Here is a 27,842-nt window from a genome sequence, read left to right as displayed (position 1 = left end):
TTACTAATTTCATTCTGATTTTTCGTGTTTCTTCTACTATATTAATTGTTATTATTGTTTAATTTGAATAGTCTTATAGAGTTAATTTGCAATAATTTCTGTATGGTATAATTTTGTGCAATGATTAAAGAGTCTGTTGGTTGTCGCCTCTGTAAGTGGGTGCTGTAAGTGGGTGATGTTAAGTTTTTTTCAATTGTTACGCGCTATATAATTATTTCTTATAGTTTTGGAACTAGTTAACTTTTAAAAGCCATTTAACTTTTTTTGAATTTAAAATAAAATAAATTCTTAATAAATAAATAAAAGATTAATACTCAAAAGAAATTAATACTTAATAAATAGTTTAGTTTAGATTAGGGGTTGGAGATTTGGAATTAGTGGTTAGAGAGAGTTTTAGAAAAGAGAGAGTAGTACAATAAATAGTTTTGATTGGTTAAATAAATTTTTAAAAACTCTTTTTATTGTTTATTCTGATCAGATATGTGACCACTTACTTGGCTTGGGTATGTTATAACTTTTTTTTTGACTTGTCTGAAGCCAACAACTTCGTTTGATGTAGTTCTGTTTAACAAACATTTGCTAGCTTTTCATAAGTTTCTTTTGCAATTTTCAATCATTATTAAAATATTATTAAAATTAAAAAATAATCAACAATTAAAATTAAATATTATGATATAATTATTAGTTAAGTTATCACTTGCTAACCTCACTCTTTGATATATTATATGACTAAGCTCAAAAACTAATTTTCACCAAAAGATATTGTTTAGTTTAGAATAGATCTAATGTAATTCTAATATATTACAATTATTTAATTATTCATGTCTATCTAGTGCTTATATCTAATCATATATGATTGAATATAGATATTGGAATGATTTTTCAAATGTAATTATTTATATTAAATCCATCTTCCAAATGAATTTGATCAATTTAAATTTTGAATTTCAGATCAGAAATTCGAATTTTGAAACAAAAACATTTTCAAAATAAGGGACACAAGCAGTAAATGAAATGGGAAACTTGCAGAAGCGTGCAGTTCGTGAAAGTAATGTAATCACATCAACCTCAATAGCAGTAGCAGTAATATTTTACCTACAACGGAGTATTTTACCGTGGCTACTGCTAATTACTGCAATGCCACGAGCAGCATCACCCCAGGTTGCAGGTTCGAGTGATGCTAGTACTTGTAATGGTACCTACTACTTTGATTACTCTGATGGGTTTGGAAGAACTTTTGACGGTGTTGGTGCTATTAGTGGGGGAGGGGTAATGTATTTTCTCTTTATTTATTTTGTCTTTTTTTAGTTTGATAGAAAAATATATATTGTCCAGCTATGAGTTAGTTGATCAGTATTTTTCATAATTTTTAATTATTTTATTTATAATTGTATAATTATTATTTAAATTCTAAATAATCAACAATACCCCTTTTGTCATATAATATAAAGGCCACTTCGAAGCTATTGTCTGACTATCCTGAGCCGTACAAAAGTGACATTCTAGATTTTTTATTCAAGGTACATCTGCTGAAATTATCATTCTTTCAACTTATTTAAATCTCATTACCGTTGCATATCGTCTTCTTTGTATAGTTATCACAGGTTGAAATTTTTTTTACGACGTATTAGAATGTTTTTTCTATTATATAATATATTATATTCCTAGTTTTGAAAGTTTTACTAAGTGCAAATCTTAACACGTTTTTAATTCAAACGTGTCGACACTTTTTTCCACAGCCAAAATTCGGAGCCGGTTTTCAAATCTTCAAAGTTGAGATCGGCGGTGATGCCCAGAGTTCAGGTTTGCTAATGACTTACTACTACCTTTTAAACACTTCTTGATTAGGATTTAGGAAGAAAAAAATTATTTGCAACATCTTTAATTAGGACGCCTATTCATTTTCTTTTCGTTACCATTATATATATATCCGAGGCCATCTCATACCATTGCCTTGCACGCTGTAACGGTTTCTGCTCTGCATCTGTCGGATTCTTATTTTTTAAAGAATAATAATAATGAAAAAAGTCCTAATTATTAGAGAAGTTTTTCATTTATTATTTTCAATAAGACATCTTTACATTTTTCCACCAGAGGGCACGGAGTCCTCACACATGCACGAAGAGTTTGACGAGAACTACCAGAGGGGTTACGAGTGGCAGCTGATGGTAGAGGCTAAGAAGGTGGTTACTTACTATCACTTCATTATCATCATCTTCATCATCATCACGTCATCATCACAATTTCCCGCCATCAAATATTAGTCGTATTCTAATAACTATACCATCAATCATTTAAAATTTCGTATATCTTTTAACTTTTTACAATCTCCTATTAATCTCAACAGCGCAACCCTAAAATTCGTTTTTGTGGTCTCTCCTGGGGCTACCCTGGTTGGCTGAGCGGGGGCCAATGGACACCCTATTATGACGTCACTAAAACAGGGATGTACCTAGTTAAATGGGTTTTAGGGGCTAAAAAGTATTACGATATAGACATCTACTGTTTAGGGGTTTGTTGTTTTATTTTGCTAGTGCAATTACATTACATCATCGTCAATGAGAGACAACTATTTTTCAGATCTGGAATGAAAAGCCTTATAATAAGGAGTTAATCAAGGTGATACGTTCATGTACTTTGGTGTTATCTGTGATGTAATTTATATTATTGTAATTAATGTTATCTGACCTCGTCATCAAACTCGAGACAACAAAAAACGCAGACACTAAGAAGATTGTTAGACAAGCACAACATGACGAGTGTTAAGTTGGTCGCCGGGGACCAGCTACCTGGTGGGGCCTGGACAATAGTTGATGACGTCACCAAAGATCCTGAATTATTTCAGGCCGTTGATATAATAGGGTAAAAAAATGTAGTAATAGTAGTATTAGTAATAATAAAGTAGTGATGAAAATATTTATTTTCTGGTGTCAGTTGACACCGCACACATATCATTTTATAGATTTTAATCTCTCTTGCATTCGAACCTGGTTACTACATGACAGCACCAGTTGGTTTTTTTACATCCCCACCGTACCTATCATCAATTTCATCATCGTTACTATCATCATTAGTATTGACAATCATCATCATCATCACAACTATCTTCATCATCACAGCACACATTATATGGGTTCGCAATCGACTAAGCAGTCCTTGACATTAAATAAACCTCTCTGGTCTTCTGAAGACTGGAGCAGCGATCACTATCAGGAGGGCGGTGGTTGTATGGCCAGGGTTAGGGTTATGTATATATATATACATATGTTGTTAATAGGCCATAATTTTTACAATATTCTATAAATTCTACCGAATGTTTGGCGTTAATATGTTCTTAGTTCGTTTTTTCGATTTTTCTCGCTAAAGTTTTATGGGGAACGTTTAGTTTGTTAAAATTCAGAATAAACTCATTTTCTGAATTCATGCTGCATTATATATATACATATATATATATGCAATTAGTGATGAAAATCACAGCATGTTCGGCATTACTTAACTTCCAACTTTTCGATTTTTCTAACGGTTGATCGTAACTCATTTTCAAGTTTCTTTAGTTCATATATATATATATTATATATGCGTGTCTGTGTGTTTTTGTGTTTGTTTGTTTGTGTGTGTGTGTGTGTTGTGTGTGTGTGTGTGTGTGTGTGTAACGTTGTTCTTTATTATGCTACATACATAATTGTAATAAATTCTAAATATAGCTACTGAATAGAAATTACCTGATTGGTCAGTACACGAGGTCAGTCGTATGTGAGTCATCTTGTTAATAATAATAATAATTATTATTATTATTTGTACTTATAGTTATAAGTATGGACATGTGTTGAGAAGGGATGAAAGGGTCGGGATTAGGCAAGCGTTGGAGTTCGAGGTTGAAGGAGTGGTAGGAAGGGGTCGTCCGCGATTGGGATGGAGAGAGCAGGTGGAGAAGGACAGGGTGAAAGCGGGGTTGCGTGATACTGAGGCTAGTGACAGATGTGGATGGCGTGGAGGGGTATTTCGGTTTCATCATAGGTAGCCAAACGGCAACCCCCGATCTCGGGGAAAATGTCGTCTAAACGTGTGTTGTTGTTGTTATAGTAATAATACTTAATGATGATGATAAATATTGATGTTGCGATCGAAGTTTGATAGCCTGGAACATGTTGTGTGGTTTCTACCCTGGCATGAGTTACGATGGAAAGGGCATGATGATGGCGAATGAACCGTGGTCTGGTCACTATGAAGTTGGGGTGCCTATTTGGGCTATGGGTTGGTTTCTTCTCTGGTTGATTGATGGATTGATTGATTGGTTATTGATTTTTTAATTGCTAGACAGAGTAATAAATCAAAAATTCCGAAATTAATAACGGTAATAGATGTTATTGAGATCACGAGAAACATTTAGTAGACTATTTGTAATTATAAATTTTTGACTGTCTTTATTGATTTGAAAATTGAATTTGTTTCTTATATGACTTATCTACAACCACTCAATTTCATTTGGCTTGTTTTTCCGTCTAATCATGTTTTAGCACACTCGACCCAGTTAATTTATTCGTCCAATCATATTTCAGCCCATACAACACAGTTTACAGAGATTGGCTGGCGATATTTGAACGTTGAGCGGGGTGTCGGTTGGTTAAACTTCGGCGGAAGTTACGTCACGCTTGTCAGTCCATCTTTGGACGAGTTCACCATTGTTATTGAGACGATGGTTGTGAGATATTTTATCTTCTGTAACTTTTTCTGTTGTTGTTCATTTTGTTTATTTCATCTTCCATTGAACGAACGAACTATAAATAGATTTTGATTAGTTTCTAACTTGGCTTGCGTTTAAAAATCCAGTATTTTTTGTGATTGATTACTACGTTGAAATCAGCTCTGATCTCGGTTTACTTTTAAAAATATAATTTTTTATAGATATTTTTTTCGTCCTTTTTTATTCAATATAAGGACACCTCGGAAAATAAATTCTGCAACAGACCGCCAGCCTTCCCAATGAAAGTTCTCCAGCAAACTGCTAACCTGGCTCTCAAAGGAGACCTTGTATGTATGTGTGTGTGTTTGTTTGTATATGTGCATGTGTGTGTTTGTGTGTGTTACTGTTTGTATGTTAGTGTGTGTGTGTATGTTTGCATGTTTGTGTGTGCTCCCAAAGAGGTAAATATTTGATTGACATTTTGATTTTCAGGCGCGCAACAGAACGTATCTTCATCTCTGGAGGTCAATATTAACCGAGGATAACAATGACAGTCTTCTGTTTAACTATTTGGGAAAAATAACCGTCAGTATGTTTGTCTGTGTGTGTGTGTATGTGTGTGTGTGTGTGTGTCTGTATGTAAGTGTTCGTACTGTTTGTAGATGTGTGTGTAACACTTGATCAATTCCTAACCAATCACGATGAAGGTGAATGAAGGACGAATCGATCCACTCAACCTGTCCGTCAACAGCATCTACACACTGACAACACTCAGTACAGGGTTCAAGGGCAAGCCCAGATACGTCAGCCCTCAAAGTGGAAAATTCCCGAGTGTCTATAAGGATGATTTTGAAAGTTAGTAGTTAGTTAATTTTTCATTATTTTGGAAATTAATTTATTGGAATAAAATTTTACATATTTTTCTACTTATTTATCCTCTTTGGTTACATAGGCTATCGGGAATACCAAGAAGCAGTTGCCTTTTCTCAGCAGGTGGGCGTTTTTGAAATCAGGTCAACCAATTACAGAAGACATAACAAGGTCATGAGACAGGTCATATTAAATGCGCCCGTTCATTGGTGCCCGTTTGTACAGACCACACCTATGGGCGTCATCGGTGATTCTGATTGGTTGGTTTATATTTAGATGTTAAATACAATTTATAGATGTGTATATTTTTTTCATGAAAGCGGTTTGTTAATTTACATTTGAAATAAATTTGTCAAACATTTAGGACGGACACAGAGGTCAGTGTAGACGTCATGTTTCCGTTCGTGAACAGTTCACACGGAGCTTACGTAGCGGTCAGAGTTGATCATGGTGGGTGCACGACATTCCTTACTACCGGGGTATTTTTCTACCTGTCAATCAAGGAGCAAAGATTAAATCTATATTTGGATATCTGTGAGAAATCGTTGTTGGTTGGATGATGTTGTTTGTATATACTTGTGGCGTTGTTGGTTCTGTTTATATTTCTATTTCTATTCTCATTGCAGCAAGAACTCTTCTTGTTGAAAGTATCTCAGTAAAGTTAGAGGCAAACCAGTGGTATAGAGCTACGTTAAGTGTTCAGGCAAGTTCTTATGGTGATTAATGGCTTAAATTATAACTGATTATAAATAATGTTCGTCTGTAATAGCTATTATCGTAATAATTAGCGGGTCACTTGTTTTATTGTTCAGGGTAAAAGTTACGAGGCCTACATAGATGGCACCCTGGTGATGGAGGGGCACTTCCAGAAGGGTGATGAAAATATTCCAACCAAGGGCTACGTCTCAATCGGCACTCAGAATTTTGGCTTCACAGATTTTGATAATCTTTCAATTTTTAATTTTTGATTATATGATTTTTGTTTGCGTCAGTTTATTTATGCAGATTTGACTCGTGAGTTTGTTTTTCAGTGCCGACGATTATACACTGCCATGTAGAGTCGCGTTTGATTTGTCGGGTGAACTAATTTTCATTTTCAAATTTCAAAGTCATTTTCAATAATCGTCTTACCTAATGAGTGCTCACAAATTTTGCTCAATGACCCTTTCATTTGCGCGGCGTACATTGTGAACCCGAGCTTTCCAGATTTAAACTTAGGTTCACTTTTACTTTTTTTTAGTAACTTTTAAACATTTAATATTCTCTTGAACGCGCCACATTCCAATCTAAACAACAGTTAATAGAATTTAATTAGTGAGAGGTTTGTTGATTGAAATCTAATAAAATTTTGTTGCTATTTCCGTGGAGTTTTGTTTGATGATGGCGGCCATGGAAGTTGATGATGCCACGGATATTAAACTAGGTTGGAATTACACTGGCCTTTTTTTAATTTTTCAATTTAAAATTTGAATTCAAATTGACTAGAACTCATCACATGAAATTATAGGATTTATTTAATTTTAATTTTTTTAAAGAAATTGCTATAATATAGTATAATTATTATACCATCACTTATTTCTGAAAAACGTTTTGTCCATTTTGCTAACTTTAATAATTTTTAAGATTCCCTTCAAGAAGAGTATGGCTTCATCAACTATTATAAGTCCTTACCAGAGGTGCAGTGAGTGAGTGAATGAATAAATGAAACAGTGAATGAATAAAATGATGAATGAATAAGTGAATGAAAAAATTAATGAATGAAGAAATGTGCTTCTAATTTTAATATCATCGTGAAAAGAATTTTCAAGATTTCAAGTTTTAACTTAAATTTAATTTTTAAATAAAATATATTAAAAAGCATTTTATTTTGAACATCAATCAAACTTAAACTACTGGCCAATCCTCTACATACAAATTGGTGAATTTTTTTCAGAAATTGGCTTCAACTGTTCGATTTTTTGACAGAAGTGTTAGTTTTTCATAGTTTCTTTAATTATTTTTAAAAATAAAGTTTCAAAATGTTACACTAACTAAACTGAATTTTCAGACAACATTTTAAAATTTATTTGTTTTATTGTTGTTTGTCATTATACTTCACAAATACATTGTTGTATCATGTATTTGTTTTATTTATCATTTAATTAGTAATTAATTAATTTATCAATTAGATAATTAATTTCCATGAAAATCCATCCATCCCCAAACCAACAAACCCCAAAGGATTACTGGACGGTTCATGGCAGTGATGCATTGTTTGTGGCCAATGAAATCTTCAAGACCATCACAGCTATCAAATATTTATCATCAGGTATTCTGACACACGCAGGCTTCCATAAACACACATAAACATACACACACACATATATACATACACACACATACATTTAATATTTTTCAATTCTCTCTTTCTTTCTCTCTCTCTCTCTCAGGCAACAAGACTTTAGAGTATGTTGTAGTGAAGAGAGGAAATTTCGAATCAGTGATTAGGGACCTGCTACTCGTCAAGCAGTACAGAATTGAGGTTTACAAGTCAAAAAGTTTGAAAACTCAAGAGTGGGTTCTATCTTACAAGGCATATAATTATTTATTTCATCAATTCGTTTATTATTATTATTATTATTAATATTATTATTATTATTTAGGCCTCACCAGGCAATTTGAGTCAATTTGAGGATCTGTTGTTTGGTGGCTCGAGTGACGAGTCAGCCAGATGTGGTCTCATATCAATCAAATCAAGCAAGATTGCCGATCAGAATGTTAGTGTGTGTGTGCGCGTGCGTAATTGTTTGTTTGTGTGTGTGTATATCTGTACTTGTTTTCACGCCTATGTATTTTTATTTTATATGTGTGTTTATCAGTGACTGTTATACAAAAAATGTACACAATTCATTGATTTGATGTTTATTATATGTTTGTGTATCATAGTTATATTAGTTATAATTATATTATTATTAATTATCATATTAATATTATTATTAATTATAATTATATAATTGTTAATTATGATTCTAGGTGGTGGGGATTGCATTTTGCGACGTGGCAGCCTGTAAATTTGTAGTCTGCCAGCTGGTTGATGACGACCGACACGGTAATGTCGAGTCAGTCGTTGTACAGTTGAGGCCAAGGGAGTGTCTTCTGTGTGAAGGCTTTGCTGGTTCTGTTGGCGGGGCAGGTGATGAAAGTTTGCAGGCTGTTCTGCAAAGGAATGGCGTAACTGTTACTGAGAGGAAGAAAAGTGGGATGGATGTTGTATCTTTACTTTTGTTGAGAGTTGGGAGTGTTTGGTTGGTTAGTTGTGTGCTGCTGCTTCTGCTGCTGTGGGTGTTGAAAGAAAATTTTCAAATTTGGTTGTTGTTTAGGTTGTTGTTTCTTCTGTGAGGATGTTGTTGCTAGCCACTTATTTAACGGAATGTAACATGTAAATGTAATTCGTCTCGACCAATACTGAGTTGTTGTGGTGGTATTTTTTTTGTAAGATAAGATAATATTTTAATTTAATTTTTTAAAATTGTAAATTTTCAGGTGATTTTGAGAGTAGTGGCATTGCACTTGACATGAATAGACTTTTAAAGTTCCCTAAATCATCTCAAAACCCAACTTTCGCCACATACTGTTAGTACTCATATGGTCTAGCCATCTACATGTATTTAACAGCGCGTATCTTTCTATCTAGTTGTTCTTTCATTCATTTCATTCATTCGTTCGTTCGTTCATTTACTTATTTATACAATCGTTCGTTCGTTTGTTAATTTATCTATTCATTTATTCATCCTTCCAATCATTCACTCATTCATCCATCTATTAATCCGTCCGTCGCTCCGTCTTATTTCTTTTTCAGCTGAGGCCAACTTGACGGTGGCATTGTCGTCTCTTAGTGCTTCGATAAAATATCTTGATGTGAGGACAGCTATAATTTTTTTGATTTTAATCAAATTTTTATTTATTATAATTTTGTAAAATGGCTGATTGATTAATTGTTTCGCTCATTCATTCAGTTATTCATTCATTCATTCATTCCATTACAGTTACTATCAGACGCAAGTTACTTCAATCAGTTCCACATCTCGACATTTCAGTTTGGAAATTTTGTAAAGTTGGATGGTGCTGCTAGCAGAGCCTTAAATCTCTTACCCTCTCCACAAGATGGTCTGTAATCTCTCTCTCTCTTTCTCTCTCTCTCTCTCTCTTTCACTTATTTTGTTTCTCTCTCTTTCTCATTCAAACATTAAACATACATGCATAGTACACACACATACACACACACAGGCCCAGGTTCTCATAGAAGCATGTTCACTTTGCTGAACAGATGCAGAACTCACGTTGGCCAAAAACTCCTGTCAAGCTGGATCCATCAACCCCTCGTTGATCCCAATCAAATTGGTGTGTGCTTGCGTTTGTGTGCGTGTGTCTGTGTGTATGCCTGTGTGTGTATGTGTGCTAGTCTATTGATTGTTTCCTCTTATGCATTACTTAAAAAATAGTTAAATTCGACACACACACACGCAGCGTATGCAATCAACACACACACACCACTTGAACTCATCACTTCAATACAAGATGAAACGCTTCTTCTATTATTCCATTTCCTTCACTACTATATTTATCTACTTGAGTAGGCAACTTTGCAATGAATGTTTCCAGACGATCGTCTAGACATACTGCAACGTCTGATAGACAATTCAGAGTTGAGAGCCTGTCTACATGATGACCTCCTCAGACGTACTCCAGACTTACAAATGGCTGCCCGAAAACTTCAATCCAAGAAGGCTGGTCTCATGGAATGCTACAAAATATACAAGGTGGTCGAAGTTTTGCCTAAATTTGTTGAAGTTTTAGGAAGATGTGAAGAAGAGGATGAAGATGGTGGAATGGTAAATAAGAGATGTGCTAAGTGGAGAGAGTTATTTGTGGATCCTATGAAGGTGGGTTATTGTTTTTTTTTCTGTGTAATTATTTAGCACTTTCACTTTTTGTTTATTGTTATTTTTTATTTTTTAATTTTCATAAAATAATTGAGAACAATGTCATCTCTACAGGAGTTGATTAGTGACTTCGGCAAATTCAAAGAAATGGTTGAAACGACATTGGACCTCGAGAAAGTTGACGACAACGAGTTCCTTGTCAAATCAGATTTTGATGAATCGCTTCAAAGTTGGTTCTCATCACTTTTTCTGTTTGTCATGTTTTTCAATTATAAAGTTTTAAATATCTTTACAAAGATTACAACTAATGTAATGATTCCTCCTTTCTGATGAAATTTTTTTCTCATTTTTTCTTCTTTTCAAAAAGGTCTGAGTGAGCAAATGCTAGAAGTTGAAGGCAAGATGACAAAAGAATTCAATAAGGTTTCATTTTAATTTGGAACTTTTCTGCCCGCATGGTTTAACTTTCTCTTTGAAATTTAAATTTTTTAAAAAGGCCGCCCGCGATTTAGGTCTTGAGACAAACAAGACGATAAAGCTGGAGGCCACTACGCAGCTGGGATACTTTTTTAGAATCACAAGGAAGGTATGTCCACACACACACACACACACACACACACACACACACACACACACACACACACACACACACACACACGGTACATACACATAAATTATTCTTTTATTTTTTTTCGTTTTTTTTGTCCATTTTAATCAGCACTCATTCATATATTCGTGCATTCATTCATCCATTCACTCATTCATTCACCTATTCATTCATTCATTCATTCATTCATTCATTCATTCATTCATTCATTCATTCATTCATCCATTCATTCATTCATTCATCCATTCATACATTCACTCATTCATTCACCTATTCATTCATTCATTCATCCATTCATTCATCCATTCATTCATTCATCCATTCATTCATTCATTCATTCATTCATCCATTCATACATTCACTCATTCATTCACCTATTCATTCATTCATTCATTCATTCATTCATTCATTCATTCATACATACAGGAAGAGAAGTGTCTGCGCGGCAACGAACGCTCCTACCACACTCTCGACACGAACAAGGGTGGCGTGCGATTTCGAAGCGTGCCTCTTGAAACCCTCAATGATAGATATCTGTCCCTGAAGGAAGAGTTTGTTGAGCAGCAGAAAGGTGTCGTTGTCGAAATTGTCTCTGTTGCTTGTGGATACGGTTAGTCGTTTGTTGTTCGTCTGCTGGTTAGTTGTTTGTGGTTCGTCAGCTGGTTAGTGGTCTGTTGTTGGCTGGCTGGTTGATGTGTTGTTTATTCATTCATTCATTTATTTATTCCATCAATTATTTTATTAGCTTTTTGAATTCCTTCAATTCACCTATTTGCTCACTCATTCAGTCACTCATTCAATTTCTCGCATCCATGCAGTTGAACCACTATCCAGCTTGATAGAATTGATAGCCCAAATAGATGTTTTCGTCTCATTGGCTGTTGCCTCTTTAGATGGCCCCTCCCCCTACGTTAGGCCCAATATAATTAGAGAAGGTTGCGTATCATGTTAATTTATTGGGCTTTTCTGAAATTTTGTTGATTTAGTATAAAATGAAAACATATAATCTCTTATATGCAAACATACGCACTCATACGTACACGCATACAAACATACACACGGACATACATACAAACATACATGGATACAAACATTTAGATTATTTCCTATCGTAAATTATGACTCACATACATACGCATCGTACGCATGACAAGCAGGAGTTAGAAAATTGAAACTTCTTGGAGTTCGACATCCATGCCTTGAAAGACAGGATGGCGTTGCTTTCATTCCTAATGACGTCATCATGTCTTCCGGTTTGTTTGGTTGTTATTGCCGTTATTATTGTTATTATTATTATTGTTATTATTTTTATTGGCAGACGACAAAACCTTTCACATTGTCACTGGGCCAAACATGGGAGGAAAATCAACGTACATCAGATCGGTTGGTCTTGCTGTCAATCAATCAATCAATCAATCAATCAACCAACCAATCAATCAATCAACCAACCAATCAATTAATCAATCAATTAATTTATTCTACGTTATGTTCTCCTTGGTTATTTATTCTTTCTAGTTATTAACCTACGTTCTAAATTTTTTAATTTTTTATACTTTGTTCATTTAATAGTACAACTATGTATAACTTACTACCTATTCACACGCTCACACACAACTGCACAGGCAGCTATGGTTGTTCTAATGGCCCAAATGGGGTGCTTTGTGCCGTGTGACCTTTGTGAAATGACCTTGGTGGATGGGGTTGCGACTCGAGTTGGAGCCGGGGACAACCAATTAAAAGGAGTCTCGACATTCATGGCTGAGATGCTAGAGACTGCAAACATTCTTAAGGTGCTTTTGGCTTTACTGTTTTAGGTGCTACCATTATTATTATGATTATAATTAATATTGTCATTATTATTATTATTATTTATTATTATCATGACTATTATGGTCATCCCAAGCAGTCAGCCACGAAGAATTCTTTAGTCATAGTGGATGAGTTGGGCAGAGGAACATCAACGTACGATGGGTTCGGTCTTGCGTGGTCTATAGCAAAGTTAGAGAAGAGAATATTGAGTAGTGAAAGTAAATTAATAAGAGTGAATTAGGATTTAATGATTGTTTGGTCTAACTTACGCTCGGTGTTTTATTTCTTTTTTTTATAATTTTTTTCATAAATTGACATTAATGAAAATTTCTTTCCTTCAATCTCCAAAGACACATAGCAGCAGAGTTGGAATGCTTCTGCCTGTTCGCTACTCACTTCCACGAACTGACCTCATTGGCAGACGAACTTAGCTGCGTTACTAACTTACACGTCACCGCCGTAACCTCAGAGGATAAATTAACTTTGTTGTACAAAGTTGAAAAGGGTTGGTTTTAGATTCATTTTTATTAATAAATGTACTTTATGTATTCATATCGTATGTATACACATAATATATTGATAAATATTATATTATTTATATAACATTGTATATGTATATCTGTTATTACAAATTAAATTTGCTGATTGAAATGATGGAATGATTTATTGATATGGGTTTAGATGTGAATTATTAATGTATAAATGAAAAACTCGGTGAATGAATGAGCGAATGAACGAGAGTAAATGAATGTAAGAATGGATAAATAAATGCGTGATTTAATTCTTAGGTGTATGTGATCAGAGCTTTGGTATCCATGTCGCAGAGATAGTCCAATTTCCAAAGCATGTGGTTGAGGTATGTTAGTTTTGGCAAGAGGAAAAAAAACTATTCCATGTACATTCCGTTCCATTAGAAATAATATGTTAATGTTTTAACAAAATGGCACACTTAACTTTAATTGAAAATTAGAAATTTCTTAAGGGTCTTGAAAGTTAATCTATAGCAGTTTGGTCAGTGATTGATAAATGTTTAAAAGTCATAATTACGTAAAAAAATGTTTTGCCAAATTAAAATTTAAAAAAAATTCCTAAAATTTTTTCCAAGAATGCCAGAAAGCTGGCCAGTGAGATGGAACAGGCAGCTACGTCGTTCGTTGGATCCAACAAATCCAACGATGGTATGGAGTTGAATGAAAATGGCGATGATGAAGAAAAATTTTTATCTAAGGTTCATTTTCGTCTAAATGTTTTTATTTCGATATAATATAATAAATTTACGTATTAATATGTTAATTAATTAACTAATTAATTTGTTAGCTAATTATAGGCTGTTGTTTATACCTACTGTACTGCGGTCCCTGTACGCTTACAACACATGATTCTCGATTTAATTGGTTTTATTTTTATTATAAAAGTGTGGTTTTAATAGTTTAAATGAAATATTATAAAATAAAAGTAAATTATTGATTTGTGGATAAGAAAAATTAGAAATTCTTTCATTTAAAGGTGACTTTGGAAGAAGCAAAAAATTTTTTATCGAAAGCCAAGGAATTATCAGCGGACTGTACAGATGATGTTACTCTCTGGAATAAAATACAGGACTTGAAAAAATCTATGGTGGAGAACTGCTGTCAGTGAGACAAATTAACTTGGTACTCTGAAGATTTTTGTGTAGTATTTTTTTATCTGAAAAAATTAATGAAGTTACTTGTATCATTTTTAAATTGTTTCATTTTAAAGATGGTTTGAAAATCAAACAAGACTGTATTTAAAATTAGTGATTGCCTAGTTTTTGTAATAAAAATAAAATCCAATGAGACTTAATGTATTATTAAGTGATTTTAAAAGTGATTTTAAAACGACGTTATTTATCCGGGGTTTTCTTTATAAAGTGTTCCACAAGGCTGTACAAGAGAGGCCTTAAAATAGAAAAAATATTATTGATAGTTAAAATAAATAAAGCAAAGCAAGCAAGTGTAAATGCAATTACCTCTAAAAAATTAAATGATTAAGTGTGATTTCGATGTTTAACATTAGAAAATAAAGACTAACACGGACGCTGTGTGATCATTTTCGGTGATATTGAACTCGGACTTGAGGAAATCCCGATTGAAGCCAACATCTGGCTGGCCGCTTTCTAAAGTTAGTACTGAGGCACTCGTGTTGTAATTGTTAAATTTTAAATATTCGAGAATTAGATTATTAATTAGCAAATTTTCGTTAGAAATCTTCGTTTTAGTCGAAGTTCCATTTAAGATTTTGTAAATCTCTGCTCTCATCGAGGCTTTTATCGGCCCCAGGGCACCATTATCTTCCAAACTGCTTTTTACGGCTGCGAAATTAGTGAATTAGTTTTTTAAGTCAATCCAAGTACAATACTTAGTTTTTAAATTGTTGAAGATAAAACCTTCTTCCAGTCCTTTTATGGAAACCATTTTTCTACAGCCGGATTTTGTTTTCTATACGGTTGTCAGGGCAGCACGGATCGTTCAGGTAGTTCACACTTGCAAGTGTCCCATTTAGAGATTAAAATTTTATATTTTGAATTAATAAGATGCAAATGTCATAAACTTAAATGTAATTTTTTAAATACATTTTTATTTTGCTAATTTTTAACGTTCGTAATTATGTTTGCAAAGTGTTTTAAAATGTATTTGTCTAAAAAGTATTTAAAGGTTATGGTTACTTTTCTAATTAAGTTTTCTTTGGTATGTTGTTCTTTTTAGCTGAGAGTTTCCGATCGTAAACATGAAGTTGGTTTTTTTTGTTTCTTTACAAGTTTTAAATCTATTTATTTTGGCGAAAATTTAAACCATCGTTTATTTATTTTTGTAAAATTTGAAAAAAAACATCGGATTGAATTGAATTGATTTTTAAATTTTTTTCAGAATCGAACTTTGCGTGTTTAGTGGGTATAAAATATACCCGGGCCATGGAAAAAGAGTCGTCAAAGTTGACGGCAAGGTTTGTTAGCCGACATTTTTTAAGATTTTACTTTATGTAATTTTGTTTAATTTTGGATTGATGACTAATTCAATTAAAAAAAATAGCTATTCATGTGAAATCATCGCGTAAAATTTACCACTTCATTTTCTTCCAGTCCTACCAATTTTTGAATGGAAAGTGTTCCAAAGCCCATTTAGTGAAGAGGAACCCAAGGAAAGTGCACTGGACTGTACTTTATCGTCGTAAGCACAAGAAAGGTTTGACTGAGGAAGTAACTAAAAAGCGTACACGTAAAACGACAAAATTTCAACGTGCTATCACTGGGGCCAGTTTATCTGATATCATCGCCAAGAGAAATCAGAAACCAGAGGTGAGACAAGCACAAAGAGAACAGGCAATTAGGTGAGTGCAAATATTTTTATTTGTCAATAAGTTCAAATATGAGAATGGTGTAGAACTGTAGATAGACAAAATGGAAGATTCATGAAATGGAAGCTTTTAATATTCTGTCTGTAACATTAGATTAATTGCTTGAACTCAACATCTTTTACCTACCAACAATTGTTTTACAACTTTTTATTACTCAGTACGATGATTTCTTTATTCAATGTTGTATAAAATAAAATATTTGTTATTCATTTCTTAAACTTTAAATTTATTTCACATGTTTTTGTGTCAATATTATATCTTGTAATTGCCCATTTCATCAATTTATGGTTTAAATTGTTTTTTTAGAAATGTTTCATATCTCTTTCAAATAATGTTGATACATATCTCGTCCATGAACAGAGCTGCAAAAGAAAAAGCCAAGGCTAAGGAAGCACAAAAGAAAGCTACCAAGGTGATTGTTATTATATGTTATTTCGATTCATTTGAACTTCCAGACTATCAGTTCAGTTTCATGACATGTTAGTGACAATCACTTTATGTAGTTGCAGTAATATTTATTTTCAATCATGATTTACATCTACAGCCTGCTCAAACAAAAGCTGCACCAAAGCCAAAAGTAGCAAAACAAGTTCCGAAATCACAGCCCAGAGTCGGTGGAAAGCGTTAATTATACTGGATTTGAACTATCGTCATTGGAAATTATTGATTTTTTCAAGTTTTAATTTCTCGATGAATCGCTGACAATAAAATTGTTGGAGACTTGTTTTCATTTCCTAGTCTGGTCGAAGTGGTGCGTGTTCGTAGAATGTCGTCCACCGCATGTGTCGTATGCGTTAGGATGTGCAGGACGGTTCGATCTATTGAGTAATAGTAAGATCTAATAAGAGTAGTATCTGCCCATCCTTGCTTTATGAAAACAAACTAAATGTGAACTTGTAAAAAAAGCGCCTGATTTCGTTTTTGATATCGGCAAAGTTAAAAGTACGGCTTTGGTTTTTAGTGATTAAAATTTACATTAATTTAACTATTTATTTTTTAAAATGGCGGAAAGGCCAGAAGATTTAAATTTGCCGAATGCCGTAATTGCGAAAATAATTAAAGAAGCCGTAAGTGGAGTTTGTGTTTCGTTTCCAGTTGATGTTTGTCTTGTCCTTTGTCATTTTATTTTAAATGTTCCATCCTGGCAAGATAATTAATTATTTTTTTAGTGATTATGATTCAGTAATTAGTAGTTATTAACTAATCAGATAAGCACTTTCTCACAACATTCAGCTGCCGGACAATGTCATCATTTCAAAAGATGCCAGGTTGGCCATATCCAAGGCTGCTAGTGTTTTTGTACTCTACTCAACTTCCTGGTACATCTCCTTTTCACAGTTCATTTATACTAAACTAAATTTTTAAGACAACTTCCAATCAATGAATTTATATAAGTTAATTAAATTAATAATCAAGCTTAGAAAATTTCTAACATTTTTAAAAAAGTGCAAACAACTTTGCAATGCAACAAAAGAGGAAGACGATAAATGCTCAGGACGTGTTTGACGCCATGAAGGAGCTAGATTTTGAATCATTCATCGCACCCCTCAAAGCCAATCTTGAAGGTTCCCTCTTATTATTTATAATCTTTTTGTGACCCAAAGAATTTTGAATGATTCATTTTTTTTCTATAAGATATCTAACAGATCTTCGTAACTAGACAACAATAAATATATGCATATGTGTCTCCAGATACATGAATATGTAATAGAAATAGAGACGTGATATACATTAAAATCATGAAAATATGTTTGTTGCAGTGTATAAAAATAACCAGAAAGATAAAAAAGTGCAGTTAGATAAGAAGAAAAAAGATGTCACAACGACTTCACCGACAAGCAGCAGTTCCAAAGACAGTGAATTTACAATGCACCACGACGAAGTGATGGTTGCTGAAGAGGAAGTAGAAGATGAAGAAGATTATGGTGAACAGGAGATAGTAGAAGACACTGAATCTTAAAGATGCTATTATTAGTAGTAACGAGACAACAAAACACATCCTAGTTTATAAATTTTTTTGTCACTGTTTATTCTCAATGTAATCAGCAATTCATCACTAAAATGTACCAAAGACAGTTAAATGTTTTTACATTATTCCATATATTTAAATTTAAACGAAATAAATGATATTTAATTAAAAAAAAGTTTGTTTCATGATTCTATAATATTAAAATGTAATTAAAATTAAATAAATTTTCTTTAAAATGGCAAATGTAATAAGGATAACTAAGATGGGGGTATAGTAATAAGAATTATGATGAATTTTCGCTCTATTTATTTATTTATTCATTCAAACTAATTGTCGTCATCATCATTTAGAAAGAAAAATGAGAACAATTAATACGTATAAATTCCTAGCATGATGATGCGAGGTGATGGATGACTGGATGAATTAATTAATTATGGCGAAAGAATTACGACGAATAGATGAGTGAATTGTGAATTATAGTAGAAGGAATGAGTGAATGAAGGAATAAATGAATGATTGAATGACATTTCGTTTTTTTAACACTTCAAAACGTAGCGTACTTGAAATACAAATACAGTCCCACTGGTTAGATGTATGGTTATAAGTGTCCGTAATTTACCGAATAATATTAATTATAATAATAATAATCATAATAATTATTATTATTTTAACGGAAATAATAATAAAAACGTTAATAACGAACTTAAAATAGCACGAGATGATTGAGTTTAATGTACGTGTACTAGAATAAATAAACTCCGAATAAAATAATGAAATAATAATATTAATATTAACGAGAAATAATAAAATAATGAGAAGAAAAAACCGCTTCCGACATTAAACTACTACTCTACTCTATTTACATAAGATTTAAGAAGTTTCCGAACGTGATAACAAGAAAAAAATTATCAACCTAAATGTTCAATGCATGATGGAGACAAACAACAACGGAAAAAGACACACGCACACACGCAAACACACAAATACACACACACATACACACACACGGGTACATATCTACATACAACTAAACGTAAAATGAATTTTGTATCATAATAAACTAAGTTTTGATATATATATATATATATATATATATATATATACATATATATATATATCTATATATATATATAGATAGATAGATAGATAGATAGATAGATAGAGAGAGAGAGAGAGAGAGAGAGAGAGCTAGAACAAAAATGAATGAAAGAATGAGAGAATGAGTAAGAATGAAAAAGTGAAAGCGTACGTAAAAACCAGGAAGATTACAAACGTTTTGAAATACATTTGAAACAATTAAACAATTTCAGAGTGAATATTGAAGAAGAAATCGTTGAGAATATTCAGGTAGGTTAGGTATATTTCTATATTACGATGAAAAGAACGATGGATGGATGAATGAATGGACGAATAAATGAATGAAAGAGTAAGTGAATGAACTTGAGAGTGAATGGATTGATTGTAATTTGTAATCGTACAATTTTAACGAACGAATGAATGAATTAAGAAATAACTAAATACATGAAAAGGTGAATGAATGAATGAATGAATGAATGAACGAATGGATGGATAGATGGATGGATAAACTGGAATAAACGAATGAAAAATAATTATTTCAATCTTAAGCCGGAGCAGAAAGCAAAGACTACACCTACAGTGATTATGAGAATTGTCATTCGTTACAGGCCACATAGCATAAAACACCAAAACCACCATCATCTTCACCATCATACTCATCATAGCTGTTATAATAAGCAAAATTATCATCGTAATTATTATTAAAATTAATATTATTATCATCGTAATTATTATTAAACTTATTATTATTATTGTCAGCTGATGTTGTCAACAATTAGTAAGCCAGCGTACAAATCTGTCGTCTTAAGACGGATGTTATAATGAAAATAATCATAATAAGAATAATAGTAACAACAACAACAATAATAATAATAACGCATAAGGTAATTAATTAGGTATCTACATTAATAATATGGATAGAAGAAGATGGCAATGTCCATTGAATGTTGGCTTTGAAGTTTAAATTACAATCAAGTTAATAATAATAATACTAATTATTATTATTACTATAATTATTATTATTGTTGTTTTTATTAGTATTATTAACTTTATTATCAGCAATAATAATTGAGATCAGGACATACGTATATTAGAACAATGTCTTCCATAATTATAAACTTCATCATCGTCATCTTCTTCATCATCATCACCATGATCGTCTTCATCTTCTTCACCACCACCATCATCATCATCATCATCATCGTCATCATCATCAACATGATCGTCTTCATCATTATCATTCTCGTCATCCTCATCGTCTTCATCACCATCACCATCATCTTCATTACATTTATTAACCGGTCATTGTTATTATTATGATCACGATTATATCACTTTTACTATCATTGTCGTTTTATACATACACACACACACACGCGCACACACACAATACATCACACATACACACACACATACACACACACATACATATATATACACTTAAATGCATGTATATATATAATTTGGGGTTATTGAAAATAATAACCAAGTTAACTGATCGAATCAACAAAAAGAAGGAAGAAATGTTTTTTTTTTTTAAATAAATTTTCAAATGAAACCAACAACAACAACAACAACAACAACAACACGAATACATTTCTATATAACTGTTGGTCCAGTGAATCATTTAAGACATATTGTATATATTTACATACACGCACACATACACTCACACACATACACTCACATACATACAGGTTCTAAATCACAGACAGACTACCACAAATAATTGTATTTACCTATATATATATATATATATATATATATATATATATCTATATATATGACAAATTAAAAAGAAACAGGCGAAAACACAAATTGAAATAAATATTTTCAGTGTATTAAGTTAGATATATATATATATGTTTATAAGTCGTTAAATAAACTTAAGTAAGTTGAGTTGCTTATTCATTTGACCGTTCATTCGTTCGTTCATTCGTTCGTTCATTCATTCGTTCATTCATTCGTTCATTCATTCGTTCATTCATTCGTTCATTCATTCATTCATTCATTCATTCATTCATTCATTCATTCATTCATTCATTCATTCATTCATTCATTCATTCATTCATTCATTCATTCATTCATTCACACCTTTGCCCAATAGATCGATCGTTCATTCATTTCGAAATTTCATTTAAATATTAATCTAAATAAAGCTTGATAAGTTAATCGTTCTAACATTATTTTAAAAAAAACCGAACCGTGAACAACAACAACCACAAAAATCATCATCATACTCATCATCATCATCCTACTCAACATCATCATCATCCTACTCATCATCATCATCTTCTTCATCATCATCATTATCATCTTAAACGTCAACAACATCAGGCGATTCACTGCCAGATGAGTAACTCCTTTGTCTTGTAAAAAATAGTGATGTTGTGTTGTTGTTGTTGCAGTTGTTGTTGCAGTTGATGTTGTTGTTGCAGTTGATGTTGCTGTTGTTGTTGCAGTTGATGTTGTTGTTACTGATGTTACTGGAAGTCATACTGTAACCGCTGATGATGTTGAAGTTAATTTTGGGTTTGTCACTATGGGCAGCGTTTAAGTCTTCATAGCGTTGTTGTTGTTGTTGTTGTTGTAGTTGTTGTTGTGAATGTTGTTGTTGCTGTAGTTGTAGTTGTGAATGTTGTTGTTGCTGTTGTTGTTGTTGTTGCTTTTTCACAGAATATTCATTTTCCAACAATTCGAAATTAATAGTTTTTTCAACAGTTGGAGTCTTATCAACCTCGTCAATGTCGTACAAATCTGCTTGATGATGTTTTTGTTGTTGCTGCTGCTGGTATTCTTCGTGTTGAGACGTCACCATATTGTTGTTGTTGCTGTTGTTGAGATTTTTATAAGAAAACTTATTCAACAAATCTGAGAAGTCAGAGAGGTCGCTATGGAGAAGCTTCTCGCCGTCGTTCGAACACGATGACGTCATCCCGACATGATGATTGGTGACGTCATTTTGCCGCGAGTCACTCTGACGATTATGATTATTATAGACATCGCCGTTACCATATTTACTCACTCCACCACCACCACCATCGTCGTCGCCGCTATTGAGACAATGGTCACACAAACCGTTTATAATTGGTTTAGAGTCAATATTGAGCGAGGAATGTTGGAACCTCTTCCCTACCGCGTAAGCCGTGGCGACGCCAGCAGAAGTTGTTGAAGATACGTTCGTTGGTCTGTTACTTGCCATATTTAAACTGTGCCTCTTATGTTCCGGCTTCTCCAGCTGTTCCAGGGATGTGCTGGTCGATGATAATCTGGCCGCCGGAAGTACAACCCCGCTATCTTCACTAATCCTCTCTTCATCTTTCAACTGGTCCAGCGTCACTTTCGTGCACCTCAACAATTTCTGTCTCTCTTTTTCCTCCCTCTCTCGTTCTTGCTCTCTTAACTTGTCGAAGAATGAAACGTTGGTGTTGAAGTTTGTGGTAGCGAGTGGCGGAAGTTTGTGTTTGCTGTGATTTGAAACTGACCTCTTGTTGCTGCTGCTACTGCCGCCGAACACTGCCGAGAGCATGAGTGACGACCGGCGAGTTTTCTGGTTGCCGGAAGATTTGTCACTGAGTGCCATGTTTGATGAATGAAGGCTGGATGTGTCTTGCTGCTGCTGCTGCTGTTGGGTGTCTGTTGCAGTGTTCCCGCTTATTTTTAACTTGCTGTCAAAACCAGAAAAACTTGAAGATGATAATGACTTGTTAGGATCGTTGTCGGTATTGCTGTTGTTGCAGTATTTGTTGTTGGTGTTGCAGTATTTTTTGTTGTTGTTGTGGTGGTTTCTGCTGTCGAGACTCATGTGTTTGACGGATGTAGACAATCTGGATATAGCGCTTGCTATAGAGATGTGCGACAGACGGCGTGGACCTAAGTTACTACCATTGTTGTTGTTGTTGCTGCTACTGCTGCAGCGACCACCTTTACCACTCATTCTAACGCTACCTTTCGCCTTATGACCACCACTCAGTACCTGACCAATTTTCGATAAAACTGACTGAGACGATTTATCATCTTTGGTTCTTTCAATGGCGGCGGTAGACAAACTGGTGATGGAGGACAATGGAAAGATGGCTGTCATGTCAGAAGAAAGTGACGATGTTGACGATTTCCCGTCAGATCCCGACGACAAAGAGGAGTCTGTAGTCCGGTTCTGAATGTTGTTGTGTGGGTGTGTGTTGTTGTTGCTGCTGCTGCTGTTGCAGTTGCGGTTGTTGTGGCTGCGTAGTATACCACTGCAATCATCGTGGTCGTTGGCGTTTGTGCAGCTGGTTAGAGATGTCGATGATGAAGTCGTGGATGTTGTGGTTGCTGTTGGTGCGGCCGATGGTGTCGTTGTGGTGGTTGCTGTTGAGTCGTCTAGACGGGGCTCAGAGAAGGCTAACCTATTTTGAAAGACTTTTGTTTTGTTGTTGTTGAGATTTTTTGCAGTTGCCGTTGTAGCGATAGATTTAGGAGCTTCAACAACTGCACTAATGACGTCATTGTTGTTGTTGTTGACGTTTTTGTTGCTATTTTTGTTAATGTTTTTGTTGCTGTTGTTGTTGTTGTTATACGTTAGAGCCATCATAACTTCTTCAAATAAAGAAGACGAAAGATCTGCATTCTTAATTGAAATGTTTACGATTAATTAATTCGGTTAATTAAAACGTCTATGGTTAATTAAATTATCTGCTCATTCATTCATTCATCCATTCATTCATTCATTAATTCATTCATTCAATTTCATAATTTATTTAGTATATATGACAATGTAACCAGCCGTGTTACAAGATGTTATAAATAGAACTGTTATTCATAATATGTCATATATGTCCTATGTGTATGTGAACGTCTGTATGTAGGTATGTGTGTGTGTGTGTGAGTTTGTATGTATGTATGTGTGTGTGTGGTGTGTGTGTGTTTATTAGTTTTTATGTTTCGTTCGTGCGTTTGTGTACATGCATGTGTGCATTTTTCAAAAGCGACAACAACAACAACTTCAAAGCCACTAACTTGCTGTGACGACGATGGCGTTTCAGCTAATGTGGAGGTCGTTGTCGTCATCATCGTCGTCGTCGACGATGATGACGATGACGTCATCTTACCAATACATTCGTCACCGCCAACCTGATGATGATGATCATCATCATCATCATCGACGTTGTTGTTGTTAGCATTGTTCAAATCCTCATCGGTTAAATTACTACCCCCATCATCATTATCCGTTATATCAAAGGTTGTTTCATCCTCATCATCTTCCTCATCCTCCCCATCATCGTCATCACCATCGGCGATCTGTTTAGCATCATCATCAGCATCGTTGTAATCGTTGTCATCATCATCATAACCGTTCTTATCATCATCATCATCACTTCCAAGCTCGCCCGGCAGGCTGCTAACATCTGTTAGAGTGTCACTGGATTGAAATATAATAATAATAATTATTATTATTTTTATTATAAGTGTTATAATATATTTATATAATTTCATTATTATAATTATATTACCATAATTATTTTTATAACTATCATTGTAATTAATAAATGAATGATATTACATTCAGGAAGAACATTGTGGTGATGCTAGATAAATGGATGTTACAGACAAATTAATTAGATGCAACAACAACGTGTGTGTATCTGTGTGTGTTTGTATGTGTGCCTATGTATATGTGCTTGTGCATATGTGTATGTACGCGTCTGTGTTTATTAACATAATCAATGAACGTATATATGTATGTATGTATGTGTGTATGTATGTGTGTATGTATGTATGTATGTATGTATGTATGTATGTATGTATGTATGTATGTATGTATGCATGTATGTATGTATGTATGTATGTATTTATGTGTGTCTGTGTGTGTTTGTATGTATGTATGGATGTATGTATGTATGCATGTACGTGTCTGTGTGTGTTTGTATGTATGTATGGATGTATGTATGTATGCATGTACGTGAGTGTGTGTGTGTGTGTATGTGTGTATGTGTGTGAAAGAAGCAAACCAACCTAGATACAATGCTGGCAACGTGAGATAGGTCGGCACTAACGACACTATAACTGGAAGGACTGGACTTGACCTTGAAAGCCTCCGCTCGACCTTGAGGAAACTGTGACGACGATGACGACAATGACGATAGTAGAATTCTTAGCGAATGTTTCGGCGGCGTGCCTTCGCTGATGTTTGTGTTGTTGATGTTGTCGTTGATGTTTGTGTTGTTGTTGGGTGATTTTGACGGTTTTGTTGTTATAGACGGGAGGATAGATGCGCTAGTAGTAGTTGCTACTGCAACTGCTGCTGTCCTTAACGTGGCGTCGTCGCCATAGGTGTTATTAATGGCATTGATGTTGATGCTGTTGATGTTTCTGTTGAGTTTACTGATGGGTATTGCTTTGAAGGAAAATCGCTTATCTTCGAAACTTTCATCATCGGCATCATCATTGCCATTAGCACTTCCACCCGGAACTGAAATACCAGCAGCCGCTGCAGTAGCCACAGCAGCATCAACAGCAGCAGTATTGTTGGGATCACTTTCAAAGTGCCTGGTGTGTCTGAGATCATTCAGGGGAAGGCTGATCATGCATGCCGTCAGTTTCGGCTTTTGGTGGCCTGGAAAAGGACGACGACGACGATGATGGTGATCACGACTGTGATTGTGATTTTTCACGGAGGTGATGATCAGTTTTTTTTAATATGGTATATGATATGACGAAAATACAATATTGAAGTGACTATGAGTCAATTTGACGAATGATGAGACAAGGGAATAATGAATGATTAACTCACTTTTCTTGGTTTTTAATAGACTAAAAGATTGTTGTTGTTGTTGTTGTTGCTTATGATTTTGTTGTTGTTGATGATGTTGTTGTTGTTGAGATGTTGGTAAGCAGCAGAGATCTGCAGAGTTTGAAGCTGTTATTGGTGTGGTTGTCTCGTGTGTGGACTTGGACAAGATCTGAATGTCAGTTAATGTAACACAAACTTTAAAAAAAATTCACCGAGAAATTCACCAAAATTATAATAATTACGAATGAATAATTATAAATCAAAAAAAAATTATTCCTAAAGAAACCATCAACTGACATTTTTTAACTTTTCAAGACCCCAAGACGATAGCTGGCCACCCATCTTTTTAATGAACCTTCTCAGTCGCCTAACTTCCGGCCTACTCATACTAATTAGGGAAATGAGTTCCTCATCGGCGGCCATTTTTAATTGAGAGAGGGTAGTGATGTGCAGCTTTGTTGCGAGGTCGTGTTGGTATTGTTGCAGTTCTGCTGCCACCAGAAGGCTGTAGAGTTGTTGTTGTTGCGGTGTTGTTGCGTGTTTGTGTTGATGTTGTTGTTGTTGTTGTTGTGCAGTGCTGTGTGTCTTCATCGTCATTGTGGTTGACATTCTACGCTGTTGTTGTTGATGTTGCTGTCGTTTGATTTGTGAGTAATAGCTGATGGAGATGGCCAATGAATGATGTCTATAGATGTCTTTATATATAGACTGCCTATAGATTAATGTCTATAGACAAATTAATGTAATTGATGTGATAATGATGTTGATGACGATGATGCTGATGATGATGTTTAACTGTCCAACCAGGAACGAGAGTAGAGTGAAAAATGAATGAGTAGACCGAATGAGTGAATGAATGAATCAGCAGAGGAGGGGAAAGCAAAACGAAGAATCTGTAAAAAAAATGAATAATCACAGTTACTATTAATATTATTATATTATAATATAATAATATATTTAATAATTATTACTAATTACGTTTAAATATAGAATGCGAGCTCTTCTTAACCCCAATAAAATTATGAAAAAAGAAAATAACTCAATCAACTCTTAAAAAGTGCGGAAGCTAATTTTTTTACGTATAAAATTTAATACCATATACTAGATAACATCAAATAATAAACCTATGTATAATCCTATTAAAAATTTGAATCAACACAGGGAAAACTACACAAACACACACACACATACATCTACACACAACACACACACACAAATATATATATATACACATACACGCATACACAAATATATATATATACACATACACGCATACACATGTACAAGATGACAAATAAAACAGAAGATAAAACTTCAAATAAAAATCATTATCACCATAATTTTTTAACTGTCAACTCTCATGCTACTATAATTACTACTACTAATACCACTCTCACTACTACTACTACTACTGCTGCTGCTGCTGCAGTACTACTACTACTCTTTTGAAAGCTAAAAATGACACATGTTTAAAAAAAATAAAAAACAGCATCCTGAATATATATATATATATATATATATATATAATATAATATATATATAATATATATATATATTATATATATATATTATATATATATATATATATACGTGTGTGTGTGCGTGCATGTGTGTGTGAAAAGAGAGAGAGTGATAGGCAGAAGTGGAAAGGAATAATTAAAAGACTTATTACGTCATAATCATCATCGTCTTCATCACCATCATCATCGTTATCATTTCGGCAAGTAGACCATTAACATGTTCACACAAAATCAAAT

The 27,842-nt window shown here is 33.8% G+C and overlaps 6 protein-coding genes across 6 annotated transcripts; 4 read left to right on the top strand and 2 right to left on the bottom strand.

Annotated features, from left to right (window-relative positions):
- The first annotated feature begins 355 nt into the window (after window positions 1–355).
- Window positions 356–6,672, top strand: HELRODRAFT_98272 (hypothetical protein). Its single transcript, XM_009015700.1, has 19 exons — window positions 356–503; window positions 952–1,269; window positions 1,452–1,520; window positions 1,740–1,803; window positions 2,095–2,183; window positions 2,348–2,512; window positions 2,581–2,619; window positions 2,723–2,862; window positions 3,120–3,237; window positions 3,705–3,742; window positions 4,130–4,254; window positions 4,560–4,699; window positions 4,939–5,031; window positions 5,177–5,269; window positions 5,392–5,543; window positions 5,641–5,814; window positions 5,919–6,088; window positions 6,181–6,249; window positions 6,359–6,672. The coding sequence occupies exons 2-19, from the start codon at window positions 1,015–1,017 to the stop codon at window positions 6,520–6,522; spliced, it is 2,157 nt and encodes a 718-aa protein (XP_009013948.1). The 5' UTR covers window positions 356–503; window positions 952–1,014; the 3' UTR covers window positions 6,523–6,672.
- A 144-nt stretch (window positions 6,673–6,816) lies between these two features.
- On the top strand, window positions 6,817–14,708 carry HELRODRAFT_190918 (hypothetical protein). The gene is made up of 25 exons (XM_009015699.1): window positions 6,817–6,977; window positions 7,178–7,230; window positions 7,488–7,523; window positions 7,775–7,862; window positions 7,984–8,126; window positions 8,197–8,310; window positions 8,567–8,789; window positions 9,077–9,166; window positions 9,393–9,451; window positions 9,580–9,700; window positions 9,821–9,934; window positions 10,196–10,476; window positions 10,591–10,705; window positions 10,844–10,899; window positions 10,973–11,062; window positions 11,510–11,693; window positions 11,902–12,018; window positions 12,241–12,336; window positions 12,402–12,466; window positions 12,706–12,873; window positions 12,990–13,081; window positions 13,243–13,397; window positions 13,681–13,748; window positions 13,998–14,120; window positions 14,399–14,708. The coding sequence occupies exons 1-25, from the start codon at window positions 6,932–6,934 to the stop codon at window positions 14,528–14,530; spliced, it is 2,829 nt and encodes a 942-aa protein (XP_009013947.1). The 5' UTR covers window positions 6,817–6,931; the 3' UTR covers window positions 14,531–14,708.
- A 217-nt stretch (window positions 14,709–14,925) lies between these two features.
- HELRODRAFT_169897 (hypothetical protein) lies at window positions 14,926–15,327 on the bottom strand (the record flags this gene model as incomplete). The annotated part of the gene is made up of 2 exons (XM_009015698.1): window positions 14,926–15,224; window positions 15,300–15,327. The coding sequence occupies 2 exons, from the start codon at window positions 15,325–15,327 to the stop codon at window positions 14,926–14,928; spliced, it is 327 nt and encodes a 108-aa protein (XP_009013946.1).
- A 313-nt stretch (window positions 15,328–15,640) lies between these two features.
- HELRODRAFT_169896 (hypothetical protein) lies at window positions 15,641–16,895 on the top strand (the record flags this gene model as incomplete). The annotated part of the gene is made up of 5 exons (XM_009015697.1): window positions 15,641–15,645; window positions 15,781–15,856; window positions 15,993–16,240; window positions 16,628–16,679; window positions 16,812–16,895. The coding sequence occupies 5 exons, from the start codon at window positions 15,641–15,643 to the stop codon at window positions 16,893–16,895; spliced, it is 465 nt and encodes a 154-aa protein (XP_009013945.1).
- A 373-nt stretch (window positions 16,896–17,268) lies between these two features.
- HELRODRAFT_75183 (hypothetical protein) lies at window positions 17,269–18,227 on the top strand (the record flags this gene model as incomplete). The annotated part of the gene is made up of 4 exons (XM_009015696.1): window positions 17,269–17,334; window positions 17,501–17,586; window positions 17,714–17,832; window positions 18,028–18,227. The coding sequence occupies 4 exons, from the start codon at window positions 17,269–17,271 to the stop codon at window positions 18,225–18,227; spliced, it is 471 nt and encodes a 156-aa protein (XP_009013944.1).
- A 3,403-nt stretch (window positions 18,228–21,630) lies between these two features.
- Window positions 21,631–26,508, bottom strand: HELRODRAFT_169894 (hypothetical protein; the record flags this gene model as incomplete). The annotated part of the gene is made up of 6 exons (XM_009015695.1): window positions 21,631–23,922; window positions 24,312–24,314; window positions 24,426–24,714; window positions 25,308–25,908; window positions 26,086–26,254; window positions 26,383–26,508. The coding sequence occupies 6 exons, from the start codon at window positions 26,506–26,508 to the stop codon at window positions 21,631–21,633; spliced, it is 3,480 nt and encodes a 1,159-aa protein (XP_009013943.1).
- Window positions 26,509–27,842: the final 1,334 nt, after the last annotated feature.

Source organism: Helobdella robusta, assembly GCF_000326865.2.
Source record: "Helobdella robusta unplaced genomic scaffold HELROscaffold_16, whole genome shotgun sequence".
Classification (NCBI taxonomy): Eukaryota; Metazoa; Annelida; class Clitellata; order Rhynchobdellida; family Glossiphoniidae; genus Helobdella; species Helobdella robusta.
The sequence above is the reverse complement of the archived record's forward strand: the minus strand, read 5'-3'. Positions and strand labels throughout refer to the sequence as shown.

Coding starts and splice junctions, on each gene's coding strand:
- HELRODRAFT_98272 (XM_009015700.1), top strand. CDS start 1,015: ATGGGAAACTTGCAGAAGCGTGCAGTTCGTGAAAGTAATGTAATCACA. Junction 4,700..4,938: donor CCATTGTTATTGAGACGATG/GTTGTGAGATAT, acceptor ATTCAATATAAG/GACACCTCGGAAAATAAATT. Junction 6,089..6,180: donor AAATCTATATTTGGATATCT/GTGAGAAATCGT, acceptor TTCTCATTGCAG/CAAGAACTCTTCTTGTTGAA.
- HELRODRAFT_190918 (XM_009015699.1), top strand. CDS start 6,932: ATGATGGCGGCCATGGAAGTTGATGATGCCACGGATATTAAACTAG. Junction 11,063..11,509: donor TTTTTAGAATCACAAGGAAG/GTATGTCCACAC, acceptor TCATACATACAG/GAAGAGAAGTGTCTGCGCGG. Junction 12,874..12,989: donor AGACTGCAAACATTCTTAAG/GTGCTTTTGGCT, acceptor CATCCCAAGCAG/TCAGCCACGAAGAATTCTTT.